The following is a 17,896-nucleotide window of genomic DNA, read 5'->3' on the forward strand; positions in this document are numbered from 1 at the left end:
TATTGTTATGTTATTATTGTTATGTTATTATTGTTATGTTATTATTGTTATTATTGTTATGTTATTATTGTTATTATTTATTATGTTATTATTGTTATGTTATGTTATTATTGTTATGTTATTATTGTTATGTTATTATTGGTGTGTTATTACAAATGGGAAACTGTTGAGCGTGGAAAAACCCAAGCAGCGTTTGCAGTTCTTGACAGAAACCAGTGCGCCTGGCACCTACTTACCCTGTTCAGAGGCACTTAAATATTTTTTTACTTTCCCATTCTCCCTCTGAAGGGAACACATACACCAGTTAGTTCTCTCAAGGATTACAAATCATTCTATGATTCTATGATGCTTAGAATTCCATTTTGCCATGGCAACAAAAAAACAAACATTTTATCCCGTTTTTATTTTACCACAACAATCTGTTCGTCGGACGAAACGAGATTAAAAACAACTCGTGTCGAAAGTTAACATCCGCACCCCGGTGGTGTCAACTGTGCTCATGTCTGCGTAATGAGAAAGTAGTGGAAAAAATGACAACTTCCTGACTATTTCTACATAATTACAAAGAGGAGATTCTCCTGATTTAAAATGGTGCCCGACTTGAAAAGAAACTAAATATACACATTGTGAGATATTTGGCGAAATAGACAGTCATGCCTATATTTCCCTATAGGAAACAACCTCAGAGTTCCATTAGGAAACTACCTCAGAGTTCCATTAGGAAACAACCTCAGAGTTCCATTAGGAAACAACCTCAGAGTTCCATTAGGAAACAACCTCAGAGTTCCATTAGGAAACTACCTCAGAGTTCCATTAGGAAACGACCTCAGAGTTCCATTAGGAAACGACCTCAGAGTTCCATTAGGAAACGACCTCAGAGTTCCATTAGGAAACAACCTCAGAGTTCCATTAGGAAACAACCTCAGAGTTCCATTAGGAAACAACCTCAGAGTTCCATTAGGAAACAACCTCAGAGTTCCATTAGGAAACAACCTCAGAGTTCCATTAGGAAACAACCTCAGAGTTCCATTAGGAAACAACCTCAGAGTTCCATTAGGAAACTACCTCAGAGTTCCATTAGGAAACAACCTCAGAGTTCCATTAGGAAACAACCTCAGAGTTCCATTAGGAAACAACCTCAGAGTTCCATTAGGAAACGACCTCAGAGTTCCATTAGGAAACGACCTCAGAGTTCCATTAGGAAACGACCTCAGAGTTCCATTAGGAAACGACCTCAGAGTTCCATTAGGAAACGACCTCAGAGTTCCATTAGGAAACGACCTCAGAGTTCCATTAGGAAACGACCTCAGAGTTCCATTAGGAAACGACCTCAGAGTTCCATTAGGAAACGACCTCAGAGTTCCATTAGGAAACGACCTCAGAGTTCCATTAGGAAACGACCTCAGAGTTCCATTAGGAAACGACCTCAGAGTTCCATTAGGAAACGACCTCAGAGTTCCATTAGGAAACGACCTCAGAGTTCCATTAGGAAACGACCTCAGAGTTCCATTAGGAAATGACCTCAGAGTTCCATGAGTATTTGTTTGTTGTTGTTTACATTTGAACTATAAATAACGAGAGCAGGTCTCATTGCCAACTAGACGCTGCCATTGTACAACAAAATGGGATTTGAACGTTCGGAAGGCGAGTTGGTGCCACAGTGCTCAATAGAACTAATAGGAGCTGGCAGGGTGAAAAATGCCCTAAAATCGTCAAATTAGTAAACTAAACTCTCTCTACCTATCTATCTCCCTCCCCTCGCTCCCCCTCCCCTCTCTCTACCCATCTATCTCCCTCCCCTCGCTCCCCCTCTCTCCCCCTCCCCTCTCTCTACCCATCTATCTCCCTCCCCTCACTCCCCCTCCCCTCTCTCTACCCATCTATCTCCCTCCCCTCGCTCCCCCTCTCTCCCCCTCCCCTCTCTCTACCCATCTATCTCCCTCCCCTCGCTCCCCCTCCCCTCTCTCTACCCATCTATCTCCCTCCCCTCGCTCCCCCTCTCTCCCCTCCCCTCTCTCTACCCATCTATCTCGCTCCCCCTCTCTCCCCCTCCCCTCTCTCTACCCATCTATCTCCCTCCCCTCGCTCCCCCTCCCCTCTCTCTACCCATCTATCTCACTCCCCCTCTCTCCTCCTCCCCTCTCTCTACCCATCTCTCCCCCTCCCCTCGCTCCCCCTCTCTCCTCCTCCCTCTCTCCTCCTCCCCTCTCTCTACCCATCTATCGCCCTCCCCTCGCTCCCCTCTCTCCCCCACCCATCTATCTCCCTCACCTCTCCCTCTCTCCCCCTCCCCTCTCTCTACCCATCTATCTCCCTCCCCTCGCTACCCCTCTCTCCCCCTCACCTCTCCCCTAGGGTGGTGAGGTGATCAGGCCGTTAGACCCCTCTCCTCTCTCCTCCTCCACCCCCCTCCCTCCCCCCCTCATCCCTCTGCCACAGCGTCGAGGCTCAGACTGTGAACCTGCGGCGGAGGAGGAGGGGACCGAGGCCCCTATCCAACCCCAGAAGCTGGGGCTTTCACTGGGCACGGATCTAGTCGAGCCTGAGGTTGCAGCTGAGGCCTACAGTGAGATGGGGGGTTGTCCTACTCCAGTAACACGTACAGCTGAGGAGGAAGAGGAAGAGTTAACGGACCTTCCTGATGTACCCGGCGATCTGAAGCTAGACGACAGAGGTAGAAGAAACATAGAGAAACGTACAACACACTGAGCGATTTTTAACTTTGATATTTTTCGTTTTTTTAAAACAACTATTTGACAGACGTTGGTTAAATTATTTTTATAGCCATTTTCATTCTGTTTTCTTCTGAAATCAATGTGCACATTGTACAGTTTCTCTAGAGATAAATCAGATCAAGCCCAAACTGTGCAATGCATGTTGGGAGTTGTAGTTTCCAACAGGCCAACATTTTACATTTGTTCAGTGTAGAAATCAGCAGAAATGAAAAGTCTACAGCTCTTTAGTCAAAAGTAGCATCCTCCTTTTCTCCTCTATTTTCTCTGCAATCAACTGGAAACTGGGGTTGAAAGCATTATGGTATAGCTTAGTGGTTTGAGCAGGTAGCTTAGTGGTTTGAGCAGGTAGCTTAGTGGTTAGAGGCAGGTAGCCTAGTGGTTAGAGCAGGTAGCCTAGTGGTTAGAGCAGGTAGCTTAGTGGTTTGAGCAGGTAGCTTAGTGGTTTGAGCAGGTAGCTTAGTGGTTAGAGCAGGTAGCCTAGTGGTTAGAGTGGGTAGCTTAGTGGTTTGAGCAGGTAGCTTAGTGGTTAGAGCAGGTAGCCTAGTGGTTAGAGGCAGGTAGCTTAGTGGTTAGAGCAGGTAGCTTAGTGGTTAGAGGCAGGTAGCCTAGTGGTTAGAGCAGGTAGCCTAGTGGTTAGAGCAGGTAGCCTAGTGGTTAGAGCAGGTAGCTTAGTGGTTTGAGCAGGTAGCTTAGTGGTTAGAGCAGGTAGCTTAGTGGTTAGAGCAGGTAGCCTAGTGGTTAGAGCAGGTAGCCTAGTGGTTAGAGCAGGTAGCTTAGTGGTTTGAGCAGGTAGCTTAGTGGTTAGAGCAGGTAGCTTAGTGGTTTGAGCAGGTAGCTTAGTGGTTAGAGCAGGTAGCTTAGTGGTTAGAGCAGGTAGCCTAGTGGTTAGAGTGGGTAGTTTAGTGGTTAGAGAGGGTAGCTTAGTGGTTAGAGCAGGTAGCCCAGCGGTTAGAGCAGGTAGCTTAGTGGTTAGAGCAGGTAGCCCAGTGGTTAGAGCAGGTAGCTTAGTGGTTAGAGCAGGTAGCCCAGTGGTTAGAGCAGGTAGCTTAGTGGTTAGAGCAGGTAGCCCAGTGGTTAGAGCAGGTAGCCTAGTGGTTAGAGAGTTGATTAAGGCCTCCACCCCGCACCTCTCTGAATCAGGGGGTTAAATGCAGGAAAACACATTTCAGTGTTTACTAGGTATCCCCCCCCCCCCATTCCCTTCCCTTGGAATGGTGGAAAAACAATCTATACAATAACATTTACATTTGAGTAATTTAGCAGACTCTTATTCCAATTTACAGTTAGTGCATTCACATTAAGATAGCTAGGTGAGACGACCACACCTCAGCCACCCCCCAATATTATTTTATATGACCTATATGCACCTGAGTGTTGTGATAGCACGGTATGGTATCGTGAGGTCCGTGGTAAATCCCATCCCCCTAGTACAGCGTTCCTGTTCTTTCACAGCAGTGCAGATGAACGACAGGAGATGAGGACAGGAAGCCACTTCGAGGGCTTCCTGCCGAAATGACAAAAAGTGTCTGTCCTGTGGTGTCCCGTCTCGATGTCCTGGACATTTGCCTCGCTCCCCCTCTCTCCCCCTCCCCTCTCTCTACCCATCTATCTCCCTCCCCTCGCTCCCCCTCTCTCCCCCACCCATCTATCTCCCTCACCTCTCCCTCTCTCCCCTCCCCTCTCTCTACCCATCTATCTCCCTCACCTCCCCCTCTCTCCCCCTCCCTCTCTCTACCCATCTATCTCCCTCCCCTCGCTCCCCCTCTCTCCCCCACCCATCTATCTCCCTCACCTCTCCCTCTCTCCCCCTCCCCTCTCTCTACCCATCTATCTCCCTCCCCTCGCTCCCCCCTCTCCCCGACCCATCTATCTCCCTCACCTCTCCCTCTCTCCCCCTCCCCTCTCTCTACCCATCTATCTCCCTCACCTCCCCTCCCCTCTCTCTACCCATCTATCTCCCTCCCCTCGCTCCCCCCTCTCTCCCCCACCCATCTATCTCCCTCACCTCTCCCTCTCTCCCCTCCCCTCTCTCTACCCATCTATCTCCCTCACCTCCCCCTCTCCCCTCCCCTCTCTCTACCCATCTATCTCCCTCCCCTCGCTCCCCCTCTCTCCCCCACCCATCTATCTCCCTCACCTCTCCCTCTCTCCCCCTCCCCTTGCTGTGGCTTCACTGTTATTCGTGCTTCTCTTCCCTAGTTCTCACTCCGTTCCAGCCCTGCGTCCTCAGAACAGACCAATCACAGTCTCGGGAGGAGTTTGATTCGCTGTTCGATTCTGTGATGCGGGAGGAGCCTTCAGAGGAAGTACCGCCCCCTCCTCTCTCCGACAACGACCTCGCCATCTTCGACCCTTGTGCTAAAGAAGGTCAGAGGTTACGCACACACACACACACACACACACACACACACACACACACACACACACACACACACACACACACACACACACACTACTACAATCAAGTGCCACCACAGATATGGCACATTTTAAAACAACTTTTTATCCAGGTACCGGAATGAGCAACATTACAAAACCACAGCGAGATGACACAATAGGGACTGGGAAATTACACTCACTCTCTATCACACTCTCTATCACACCATCACTCTCTATCACACTCTCTATCACACTCTCTATCACACCATCACTCTCTATCACACTCTCTATCACACTCTCTATCACACTATCACTCTATCACACTCTATCACACCATCACTCTATCACACTCTCTATCACACTCTCTATCACACTATCACTCTATCACACTCTCTATCACACCATCACTCTCTATCACACTCTCTATCACACCATCTATCACACTCTCTATCACACCATCACTCTCTATCACACTCTCTATCACACTCTCTATCACACCATCACTCTCTATCACACTCTCTATCACACCATCACTCTCTATCACACTCTCTATCACACTCTCTATCACACCATCACTCTCTATCACACTCTCTATCACACTCTCTATCACACTATCACTCTCTCACACTCTCTATCACACTCTCTATCACACCATCACTCTCTATCACACCATCACTCTCTATCACACTCTCTCACACTCTCTATCACACCATCACTCTCTATCACACCATCACTCTCTATCACACTCTCTATCACACTCTCTATCACACCATCACTCTCTATCACACCATCACTCTATCACACCATCACTCTCTATCACACTCTCTCACACTCTCTATCACACTCTCTATCACACCATCACTCTCTCACACTATCACTCTCTCACACCATCACTCTCTATCACACTCTCTATCACACCATCACTCTCTATCACACCATCACTCTCTATCACACCATCACTCTCTATCACACTCTCTATCACACTATCACACTGTCTCACACTCTCTCACACTCTCTATCACACTATCACTCTCTATCACTCTATCACACTATCACTCTCTATCACACTCTCTCACACTCTCTATCACACTGTCTCACACTCTCTGACACTATCACTCTCTATCACACCAGCACTCTCTATCACTCTCTATCACACTATCACTATCTATCACACTCTCTCTCACACTATCACTCTCTCACACTATCACTCTCTCTCACAATATCACTCTCTATCACACCATCACTCTCTATCACACCATCACTCTCTATCACACCATCACTCTCTATCACACTCTCTCACACTCTCTATCACACTCTCTATCACACCATCACTCTCTATCACACTCTCTCACACTCTCTGACACTATCACTCTCTCTCACAATATCACTCTCTATCACACTATCACTATCTATCACACTCTCTCTCACACTATCACTCTCTCACACTATCACTCTCTCTCACAATATCACTCTCTATCACACTATCACTCTATCACTCTCACACTATCACTCTCTCTCACACTATCACCCTCTATCACTCTCTCTCACACTATCACTCTCTCTCACACTATATCACACCATCACTCTCTATCACACTCTCTATCACACCATCACTCTCTATCACACTCTCTCACACTCTCTATCACACTATCACACTGTCTCACACTCTCTATCACTCTCTATCACACTATCACTCTCTCACACTCTCTATCACACTATCACTCTCTATCACTCTATCACACCATCACTCTCTATCACACCATCACTCTATCACACCGTCACTCTCTATCACACATATACCCTTAACAGCTTCTACCCCCATAAGACTGCTGACCAATTAGACTGCTGACCAATTAGACTGCTGACCAATTAGACTGCTGACCAATTAGACTGCTGACCAATTAGACTGCTGACCAATTAGACTGCTGACCAATTAGACTGCTGACCAATGGCCATCCGGACTGTCTTTTCTTCCTGTTCTTTATCATTACTAATTTCTCTTGCCCAGACCAACCGAGCGCATCACACGACCAATCAGAACTTCTGTCGCTGCCCTTGACCAATCCAGACGGCGGGGAGGCGGGCTATCTGAAGCAGGCAGCCAATGAGCTCACAGCTGCGATGGAAAGCGAGAAGGAGGGAGAGTACAGTACAGCCATACAAAAATACAAGACAGCTGTGGATTTACTCATCACTGGAGTTAAAGGTGAGAGGGATGATGGAGAGAGTGGGGGATGGAGGGAGGGAGGGAGGGAGGGAGGGAGGGAGGGAAGGATTGAGAGCGATGGAGAGGGAGGGATGGAAGGATAGAGAGAGAGAGAGAGAGAGAGAGAGGGAGGGATGGAGTGAGAGAGGGAGAGGGAGGGATGGAGTGAGGGAGGGATGGAGAGTGAGGGAGGGATGGAGAGTGAGGGAGGGATGGAGAGAGAGGGGGGATGGAGGGAGCGAGAGAGGGATAGAGAGTGTGGGATGGCGGGTGAGGGATGGAGAGAGTGAGTGAGGGATGGAGAGAGTGAGGGAGGGATAGAGAGAGTGAGGGAGGGATGGGAAGAGTGAGGGAGGGATGGGGAGAGTGAGGGAGGGATAGAGAGTGGGGGATGGAGGGATGGAGAGTGAGGGATGGAGGGAGGGATAGAGAGTGAGGGAGGGATAGAGTGAGGGAGGGATGGAGAGAGAGGGGGATGGAGGGAGCGAGAGAGGGATAGAGAGTGAGGGATGGAGAGAGAGGGATGGATGGATGGCGGGTGAGGGATGGAGAGAGTGAGTGAGGGATGGATGGAGAGAGTGAGGGATGGATGGAGAGAGTGAGGGAGGGATAGAGAGTGAGGGAGGGATAGGGAGAGTGAGGGAGGGATGGGGAGAGTGAGGGAGGGATGGAGAGTGGGGGAGGGATTTAGAGAGTGAGGGAGGGATAGAGAGAGAGTGAGAGATGGGATGATGGATAGAGATGGAGGGATGGAGAAAGAATGAGGGAGGGATGGAGATAGAGTGAGGGAGGGATGGAGAGAGAGTGAGGGAGGGATGGAGAGAGAGTGAGGGAGGGATGGAGAGAGAGTGAGGGTGATATGCTTCTCACTCGAGGACAGGCTGAAGGCATTCCCATTTCTGAAACAATTTGTGCATATATTATGAGGAGGTTTTTATTTCATTGCTGTTTTTTTTTCTTTTTTCCCTGTGATTGGTCAACAGTAGGGATTCAACGAGGCACAACTCGTTTTCATGCACATGTTATTCATTCAGAAATACTACACCAAGTTAGTCAGACTAAGAACTCCTCGGCAATAACATCAATTCTGATTATTTTGAGGAAGTGTATACTGGCTACGGCGCCACAAGCTAAACTATTTTGAGTTCAAGCAGAGTTCTGTTAGGAGCTAAACCCAGTCCTAGTATGTAGAGTTCTGTTAGGAGCTAAACCCAGTCCTAGTATGCAGAGTTCTGTTAGGAGCTAAACCCAGTCCTAGTATGCAGAGTTTTGTTAGGAGCTAAACCCAGTCCTAGTATGCAGAGTTCTGTTAGGAGCTAAACCCAGTCCTAGTATGCAGAGTTCTGTTCTGATAGGAGCTAAACCCAGTCCTAGTATGTAGAGTTCTGTTAGGAGCTAAACCCAGTCCTAGTATGTAGAGTTCTGTTAGGAGTTAAACCCAGTCCTAGTATGCAGAGTTCTGTTCTGATAGGAGCTAAACCCAGTCCTAGTATGCAGAGTTCTGTTAGGAGCTAAACCCAGTCCTAGTATGTAGAGTTCTGTTAGGAGCTAAACCCAGTCCTAGTATGCAGAGTTCTGTTAGGAGCTAAACCCAGTCCTAGTATGCAGAGTTCTGCTAGGAGCTAAACCCAGTCCTAGTATGCAGAGTTCTGTTCTGATAGGAGCTAAACCCAGTCCTAGTATGTAGAGTTCTGTTAGGAGCTAAACCCAGTCCTAGTATGTAGAGTTCTGTTAGGAGCTAAACCCAGTCCTAGTATGCAGAGTTCTGCTAGGAGCTAAACCCAGTCCTAGTATGTAGAGTTCTGTTAGGAGCTAAACCCAGTCCTAGTATGCAGAGTTCTGTTAGGAGCTAAACCCAGTCCTAGTATGCAGAGTTCTGTTCTGATAGGAGCTAAACCCAGTCCTAGTATGCAGAGTTCTGTTCTGATAGGAGCTAAACCCAGTCCTAGTATGCAGAGTTCTGTTCTGATAGGAGCTAAACCCAGTCCTAGTATGTAGAGTTCTGTTAGGAGCTAAACCCAGTCCTAGTATGTAGAGTTCTGTTAGGAGCTAAACCCAGTCCTAGTATGTAGAGTTCTGTTAGGAGCTAAACCCAGTCCTAGTATGCAGAGTTCTGTTAGGAGCTAAACCCAGTCCTAGTATGTAGAGTTCTGTTAGGAGCTAAACCCAGTCCTAGTATGCAGAGTTCTGTTCTGATAGGAGCTAAACCCAGTCCTAGTATGCAGAGTTCTGTTAGAGCTAAACCCAGTCCTAGTATGTAGAGTTCTGTTAGGAGCTAAACCCAGTCCTAGTATGTAGAGTTCTGTTAGGAGCTAAACCCAGTCCTAGTATGTAGAGTTCTGTTAGGAGCTAAACCCAGTCCTAGTATGCAGAGTTCTGTTAGGAGCTAAACCCAGTCCTAGTATGCAGAGTTCTGTTAGGAGCTAAACCCAGTCCTAGTATGTAGAGTTCTGTTAGAGCTAAACCCAGTCCTAGTATGTAGAATTCTGTTAGAGCTAAACCCAGTCCTAGTATGTAGAGTTCTGTTAGGAGTTAAACCCAGTCCTAGTATGTAGAGTTCTGTTAGGAGTTAAACCCAGTCCTAGTATGTAGAGTTCTGTTAGGAGTTAAACCCAGTCCTAGTATGTAGAGTTCTGTTAGGAGCTAAACCCAGTCCTAGTATGTAGAATTCTGTTAGGAGCTAAACCCAGTCCTAGTATGTAGAGTTCTGTTAGGAGTTAAACCCAGTCCTAGTATGTAGAATTCTGTTAGGAGCTAAACCCAGTCCTAGTATGTAGAGTTCTGTTAGGAGTTAAACCCAGTCCTAGTATGTAGAGTTCTGTTAGGAGCTAAACCCAGTCCTAGTATGTAGAGTTCTGTTAGGAGTTAAACCCAGTCCTAGTATGCAGAGTTTTGTTAGGAGCTAAACCCAGTCCTAGTATGCAGAGTTCTGTTAGGAGCTAAACCCAGTCCTAGTATGTAGAGTTCTGCTAGGAGCTAAACCCAGTCCTAGTATGTAGAGTTCTGTTAGGAGCTAAACCCAGTCCTACTATGCAGAGTTCTGCTAGGAGCTAAACCCAGTCCTAGTATGTAGAGTTCTGTTAGGAGCTAAACCCAGTCCTACTATGCAGAGTTCTGTTAGGAGCTAAACCCAGTCCTAGTATGCAGAGTTCTGTTAGGAGCTAAACCCAGTCCTACTATGCAGAGTTCTGTTAGGAGCTAAACCCAGTCCTAGTATGCAGAGTTCTGTTAGGAGCTAAACCCAGTCCTACTATGCAGAGTTCTGTTAGGAGCTAAACCCAGTCCTAGTATGTAGAGTTCTGTTAGGAGTTAAACCCAGTCCTACTATGCAGAGTTCTGTTAGGAGCTAAACCCAGTCCTAGTATGTAGAGTTCTGTTAGGAGCTAAACCCAGTCCTAGTATGCAGAGTTCTGTTAGGAGCTAAACCCAGTCCTAGTATGTAGAGTTCTGTTAGGAGCTAAACCCAGTCCTAGTATGTAGAGTTCTGTTAGGTGCTAAACCCAGTCCTAGTATGCAGAGTTCTGTTCTGTTAGGAGCTAAACCCAGTCCTACTATGCAGAGTTCTGTTAGGAGCTAAACCCAGTCCTAGTATGTAGAGTTCTGTTAGGAGCTAAACCCAGTCCTACTATGCAGAGTTCTGTTAGGAGCTAAACCCAGTTCTAGTATGCAGAGTTCTGTTAGGAGCTAAACCCAGTCCTAGTATGTAGAGTTCTGTTAGGAGCTAAACCCAGTCCTAGTATGTAGAGTTCTGTTAGGAGTTAAACCCAGTCCTAGTATGTAGAGTTCTGTTAGGAGTTAAACCCAGTCCTAGTATGTAGAGTTCTGTTAGGAGTTAAACCCAGTCCTAGTATGTAGAGTTCTGTTAGGAGCTAAACCCAGTCCTAGTATGTAGAATTCTGTTAGGAGCTAAACCCAGTCCTAGTATGTAGAGTTCTGTTAGGAGTTAAACCAGTCCTAGTATGTAGAATTCTGTTAGGAGCTAAACCCAGTCCTAGTATGTAGAGTTCTGTTAGGAGTTAAACCCAGTCCTAGTATGTAGAGTTCTGTTAGGAGCTAAACCCAGTCCTAGTATGTAGAGTTCTGTTAGGAGCTAAACCCAGTCCTAGTATGTAGAGTTCTGTTAGGAGCTAAACCCAGTCCTACTATGCAGAGTTCTGTTAGGAGCTAAACCCAGTCCTACTATGCAGAGTTCTGTTAGGAGCTAAACCCAGTCCTAGTATGTCGAGTTCTGTTAGGAGCTAAAACCCAGTCCTAGTATGTCGAGTTCTGTTAGGAGCTAAAACCAGTCCTAGTATGTTGAGTTCTGCTAGAGCTAAACCCAGTCCTACTATGTAGAGTTCTGTTAGGAGCTAAACCCAGTCCTAGTATGTAGAGTTCTGTTAGGAGCTAAACCCAGTCCTAGTATGTCGAGTTCTGTTAGAGCTAAAACCAGTCCGAGTATGTTGAGTTCTGCTAGGAGCTAAACCCAGTCCGAGTATGTTGAGTTCTGCTAGGAGCTAAACCCAGTCCTAGTATGTTGAGTTCTGCTAGGAGCTAAACCCAGTCCGAGTATGTTGAGTTCTGCTAGGAGCTAAACCCAGTCCTAGTATGTTGAGTTCTGCTAGGAGCTAAACCCAGTCCTAGTATGCAGAGTTTTGTTAGGAGCTAAACCCAGTCCTAGTATGTAGAGTTCTGTTAGGAGCTGAACCCAGTCCTAGTATGTAGAGTTCTGTTAGGAGCTGAACCCAGTCCTAGTATGTAGAGTTCTGTTAGGAGCTAAACCCAGTCCTAGTATGTAGAGTTCTGTTAGGAGCTGAACCCAGTCCTAGTATGTAGAGTTCTGTTAGGAGCTAAACCCAGTCCTAGTATGTAGAGTTCTGTTAGGAGCTAAACCCAGTCCTAGTATGTAGAGTTCTGCTAGGAGCTAAACCCAGTCCTAGTATGTTGAGTTCTGCTAGGAGCTAAACCCAGTCCTAGTATGTTGAGTTCTGCTAGGAGCTAAACCCAGTCCTAGTATGCAGAGTTTTGTTAGGAGCTACATCCAGTCCTACCTAGTATGTCGAGTTCTGTTAGGAGTTAAACCCAGTCCGAGTATGCAGAGTTCTGCTAGGAGCTAAACCCAGTCCTAGTATGTTGAGTTCTGCTAGGAGCTAAACCCAGTCCTAGTATGCAGAGTTTTGTTAGGAGCTACATCCAGTCCTACCTAGTATGTCGAGTTCTGTTAGGAGTTAAACCCAGTCCGAGTATGCAGAGTTCTGCTAGGAGCTAAACCCAGTCCTAGTATGCAGAGTTTTGTTAGGAGCTAAACCCAGTCCTAGTATGTAGAGTTCTGTTAGGAGCTAAACCCAGTCCTAGTATGCAGAGTTCTGCTAGGAGCTAAACCCAGTCCTAGTATGCAGAGTTCTGCTAGGAGCTAAACCCAGTCCGAGTATGTAGAGTTCTGCTAGGTGCTAAACCCAGTCCTAGTATGCAGAGTTCTGTTAGGAGCTAAACCCAGTCCTAGTATGTTGAGTTCTGCTAGGAGCTAAACCCAGTCCGAGTATGTAGAGTTCTGCTAGGTGCTAAACCCAGTCCTACTATGCAGAGTTCTGTTAGGAGCTAAACCCAGTCCTAGTATGTAGAGTTCTGTTAGGAGCTAAACCCAGTCCTACTATGCAGAGTTCTGTTAGGAGCTAAACCCAGTCCTAGTATGCAGAGTTCTGTTAGGAGCTAAACCCAGTCCTAGTATGCAGAGTTCTGTTAGGAGCTAAACCCAGTCCTAGTATGCAGAGTTCTGTTAGGAGCTAAACCCAGTCCTAGTATGCAGAGTTCTGTTAGGAGCTAAACCCAGTCCTACTATGCAGAGTTCTGTTAGGAGCTAAACCCAGTCCTAGTATGCAGAGTTCTGTTAGGAGCTAAACCCAGTCCTAGTATGTAGAGTTCTGTTAGGAGCTAAACCCAGTCCTAGTATGCAGAGTTCTGCTAGGAGCTAAACCCAGTCCTAGAGAGGGAGGAGTGGGTTAGAGAGACCCATGTAGGTACTATATTGGTAATGGAGAGGGGGGGGGGGGATCTTCCTCTCTCCCTTTTCACTTCTCTATCTAAGGTCCTTACCATTTATCTCTCTCTCTCTCTCTCTCTCTGTCTCTCTCTCTCTCTCTCTCTGTCTCTCTCTCTCCCTCTCTCTCTCTCCCCTCTCTCTCCCCTCTCTCCTCTCTCCCCGCTCTCTCCCCTCTCTCCCTCTCTCTCTCTCTCTCTCCCTCCTCTCTCTCTCTTTCTCTCCCTCTCTCTCCCCGCTCTCTCCCTCTCTCTCTCTCTCTCTCTCTCCCCTCCTCTCTCTCTTTCTCTCTCCTCTCCCTCTCTCTCTCTCTCTCTCTCTCCCTCTCTCTCTCCCCTCCTCTCTCTCTTTCTCTCCCCTCCTCTCTCTCTCTCTCTCCCATCCTGTCTCTCTCTCCCATCCTGTCTCCCCTCCTCCCTCTCTAGGAGATCCAGACCCACAACGTAGAGGTTCAGTAAAGAGAAGAACTGCTCAGTATCTGGAACATGCAGAGACACTACTCACACGACTTACCTCCACACACACCTCGCAGGACCAGGATGCTTAAACACACTCACACACACACACACACTGCGGAGAAGTACTCATAAACACACACCTCACAGGACCAGGATGCTTAAACACACTCACACACACACACACACACAAACACACACACACACACACACACACACACACACACACACACACACACACACACACACACACACACCCACACACTGCGGAGAAGTACTCATAAACACGCACATGAACAGGACGCTGAAACACACACTCCTTAATACATTCAGGATCAATAGAACAACTGGAGTTTTGAACAACCAATAGCACCACTTACACACACACCTCTCTCCCTCCCTACCTCTCTCTTAAAACCACAGGAGGTTGGTGGTGCCTTACTTGGGGAGGACGGGGCTCGTGGTAATGGCTGGAGCGGAATAAATGGAATGTTGTCAAATACATCCAACGTTCTGATTCCAGATGTTTCATTCCCTCTGTTCCAGACATTATTAATGCATCGTCCTCCCCTCACCAGCCTCCTGTTGCTTAAAACACACACACACGGGCACAGGAACACACGCACGCACACACGCACACACACACACACACACACAAAGAATCACATCCCTGTTGCTTAAAACACACACACGTGCACAGGAACACACACACACACACACACACACACGCACACACAAAGAATCACATCCCTGTTGCTTCTAGAATCTGAAATCAACTGTCAAATATTTGAATCTGATTCCCCTTAATGAACAAGACAATGGCTTGCGTTCCAAAAGGCCCCCTATTCCCTATATAGTGCACTGCTTTTTACCAGGGCCAATAGGGTTCTAGGGCTCTGGTCTAAAGTAGTGCACTCTATAGGGAATAGGGTGCCAGCCCTGGTCTAAAGTAGTGCACTCTATAGGGAATAGGGTGCCAGCCCTGGTCTAAAGTAGTGCACTCTATAGGGAATAGGGTGCCAGCCCTGGTCTAAAGTAGTGCACTCTATAGGGAATAGGGTGCCAGCCCTGGTCTAAAGTAGTGCACTAAATAGGGAATAGGGCTCTGGTCTATATAAGGAATGTGGTTCCTTTGTCCGCTTAATTTACAATGTTTTAAGGTGTTAATAGTATTGTGAGTTTTTGTACACTACACGCGCTTTACTGTTTTGTTAAATAAATCAATGAAAACCGATCCAGTGTATTGTCGTCCTCTGAGTGGTACTATGGAGGTGGTTGTTTATACCTGTGTGGCTAGGAGGTTTTCCCATGACCATTTGACCTCACCAGGAAGAACTCTTAGCCCTAGTTAGAATGGTTATTTATCTGTCGGGGGTCAATTTCATTTTGAATTCAGACAATTCAGGAAGTAAACTGAAATTCCAAGGAATTTCGAATTTGTTTACTTCCTGAATTAACTGAATTTAAAATGGAATTGACTCCCGAGCCTGTTGGTCTTTAATATAGAATGGATACAGTATGTTGCTCTCCAATTTGGTCCTTGAGCTTCCACTGCATTTTTTAAATTGTTCCCCTCTAATCAGGGACTGATTTAGACCTGGGACAGCAGGTTTCCCTCTGATCAGGGACTGATTTAGACCTGGGACAGCAGGTTCCCCTCTGATCAGGGACTGATTTAGACCTGGGACAGCAGGTTCCCCTCTGATCAGGGACTGATTTAGACCTGGGACAGCAGGTTCCCCTCTGATCAGGGACTGATTTAGACCTGGGACAGCAGGTTCCCCTCTGATCAGGGACTGATTTAGACCTGGGACAGCAGGTTCCCCTCTAATCAGGGACTGATTTAGACCTGGGACAGCAGGTTCCCCTCTGATCAGGGACTGATTTAGACCTGGGACAGCAGGTTCCCCTCTGATCAGGGACTGATTTAGACCTGGGACAGCAGGTTCCCCTCTGATCAGGGACTGATTTAGACCTGGGACAGCAGGTTCCCCTCTGATCAGGGACTGATTTAGACCTGGGACAGCAGGTTCCCCTCTAATCAGGGACTGATTTAGACCTGGGACAGCAGGTTCCCCTCTAATCAGGGACTGATTTAGACCTGGGACAGCAGGTTCCCCTCTGATCAGGGACTGATTTAGACCTGGGACAGCAGGTTCCCCTCTAATCAGGGACTGATTTAGACCTGGGACAGCAGGTTCCCCTCTGATCAGGGACTGATTTAGACCTGGGACAGCAGGTTCCCCTCTAATCAGGGACTGATTTAGACCTGGGACAGCAGGTTCCCCTCTAATCAGGGACTGATTTAGACCTGGGACAGCAGGTTCCCCTCTGATCAGGGACTGATTTAGACCTGGGACAGCAGGTTCCCCTCTAATCAGGGACTGATTTAGACCTGGGACAGCAGGTTCCCCTCTGATCAGGGACTGATTTAGACCTGGGACAGCAGGTTCCCCTCTAATCAGGGACTGATTTAGACCTGGGACAGCAGGTTCCCCTCTGATCAGGGACTGATTTAGACCTGGGACAGCAGGTTCCCCTCTAATCAGGGACTGATTTAGACCTGGGACAGCAGGTTCCCCTCTAATCAGGGACTGATTTAGACCTGGGACAGCAGGTTCCCCTCTAATCAGGGACTGATTTAGACCTGGGACAGCAGGTTCCCCTCTGATCAGGGACTGTTTTAGACCTGGGACAGCAGGTTCCCCTCTGATCAGGGACGGATTTAGACCTGGGACATCAGGTTCCCCTCTGATCAGGGACTGATTTAGACCTGGGACAGCAGGTTCCCCTCTGATCAGGGACTGATTTAGACCTGGGACAGCAGGTTCCCCTCTAATCAGGGACTGATTTAGACCTGGGACAGCAGGTTCCCCTCTAATCAGGGACTGATTTAGACCTGGGACAGCAGGTTCCCCTCTAATCAGGGACTGATTTAGACCTGGGACAGCAGGTTCCCCTCTAATCAGGGACTGATTTAGACCTGGGACAGCAGGTTCCCCTCTAATCAGGGACTGATTTAGACCTGGGACAGCAGATATGAATTACCAGGTAGATGAGAAACCCTACCAGGTCCAGAGCCCGTTGGTTAAGAGTACAGTTGAAGTAGGAAGTTTACACCTCAGCCAAATACATTTATACTCAGTTTTTCACCATTCCTGACATGTAAATCCTCGTTAAAAAAAATGCCCTGTCTTAGGTCAGTTACGATCACCACTATATTTTACGAATTAAATGTCAGGACTGATGTCTTGAGGTGTTGCTTCAATATATCCACATCATTTTCCATCCTCATGATCCCATCTATTTTGTGAAGTGCACCAGTCTCTCCCGCAGCAAAGCACCCCCACAACATGATGCTGCCACCCCCGTGCTTCACGGTTGGGATGGTGTTCTTCGGCTTGCAAAGCAACCCCCTTTTTCCTCCAAACATAACAATGGTCATTATGACCAAACAGTTCTATTTTTGTTTCATCAGACAAGAGGACATTTCTCCAAAAAGTATGATCTTTGTCCCCATGTCCAGTTGCAAATCGTAGTCTAGCTTTTTTTATGGCGGTTTTGGTGCAGTGGCTTCTTCCTTGCTGAGCGGCCTTTCAGGTTATGTCGATATAGGACTCGTTTTACTGTGGATATAGATACTTTTGTTCCTGTTTCTTCCAGCATCTTCACAAGGTCCTTTGCTGTTGTTCTGGGATTGATTTTCAATTTCGCACCAAAGTACGTTCATCTCTAGGAGACAGAACGCGTCTCCTTCCTGAGTGGTATGACGGCTGTGTGGTCCCATGGTGTTTATACTTGCGTAGTATTGTTTGTACAGATCAACATGGTACCTTCAGGCGTTTGGAAATTGCTCACAAGGATGAACCAGACTTGTGGAAGTCTACAATTTTCTTCTGAGGTCTTGGCTGATTTCTTTTGATTTTCCCACGATGTCAAGCAAAGAGGCACTGAGTTTGAAGGTAGGCCTTGAAATACATCCACAGATGCACCTCCAATTGACTCAAATTATGTCAATTAGCCTATCAGAAGCTTCTAAAGCCATGACATAATTTTCTGGAATTTTCCAAGCTGTTTAAAGGCACAGTCAACTTAGTGTATGTAA

The 17,896-nt window shown here is 47.2% G+C and overlaps 1 protein-coding gene and 1 long non-coding RNA gene across 9 annotated transcripts in view; one reads left to right on the plus strand and one right to left on the minus strand.

The window, feature by feature from the left end:
- The window catches only part of LOC127916274 (uncharacterized), a 1,549-nt gene extending 34 nt beyond the window's left edge, over positions 1–1,515 (minus strand). Inside the window, exons 1-3 of one of the 8 annotated variants that reach the window (XR_008094211.1) lie at positions 1,138–1,515; positions 1,018–1,065; positions 1–849 (exon numbers count right to left, since the gene is read on the minus strand). The exon at positions 1–849 is cut by the window's left edge and continues 34 nt beyond it. This is a non-coding gene — a long non-coding RNA (uncharacterized LOC127916274). The other 7 variants (XR_008094212.1, XR_008094213.1, XR_008094214.1 and 4 more) reach the window with 7 other exon arrangements.
- The window catches only part of snx15 (sorting nexin 15), a 20,963-nt gene extending 5,938 nt beyond the window's left edge, over positions 1–15,025 (plus strand). The window contains exons 4-7 of the mRNA XM_052497809.1: positions 2,356–2,674; positions 4,935–5,102; positions 7,123–7,320; positions 13,762–15,025. Of these exons, the coding sequence (XP_052353769.1) occupies positions 2,356–2,674; positions 4,935–5,102; positions 7,123–7,320; positions 13,762–13,883 (807 nt within the window). The 3' untranslated portion in view covers positions 13,884–15,025. The remainder of the gene's footprint in view (positions 1–2,355; positions 2,675–4,934; positions 5,103–7,122; positions 7,321–13,761) is intronic.
- Positions 15,026–17,896: the final 2,871 nt, after the last annotated feature.

This window comes from Oncorhynchus keta, chromosome 35 (genome assembly GCF_023373465.1).
Source record: "Oncorhynchus keta strain PuntledgeMale-10-30-2019 chromosome 35, Oket_V2, whole genome shotgun sequence".
Taxonomy (NCBI): Eukaryota; Metazoa; Chordata; class Actinopteri; order Salmoniformes; family Salmonidae; genus Oncorhynchus; species Oncorhynchus keta.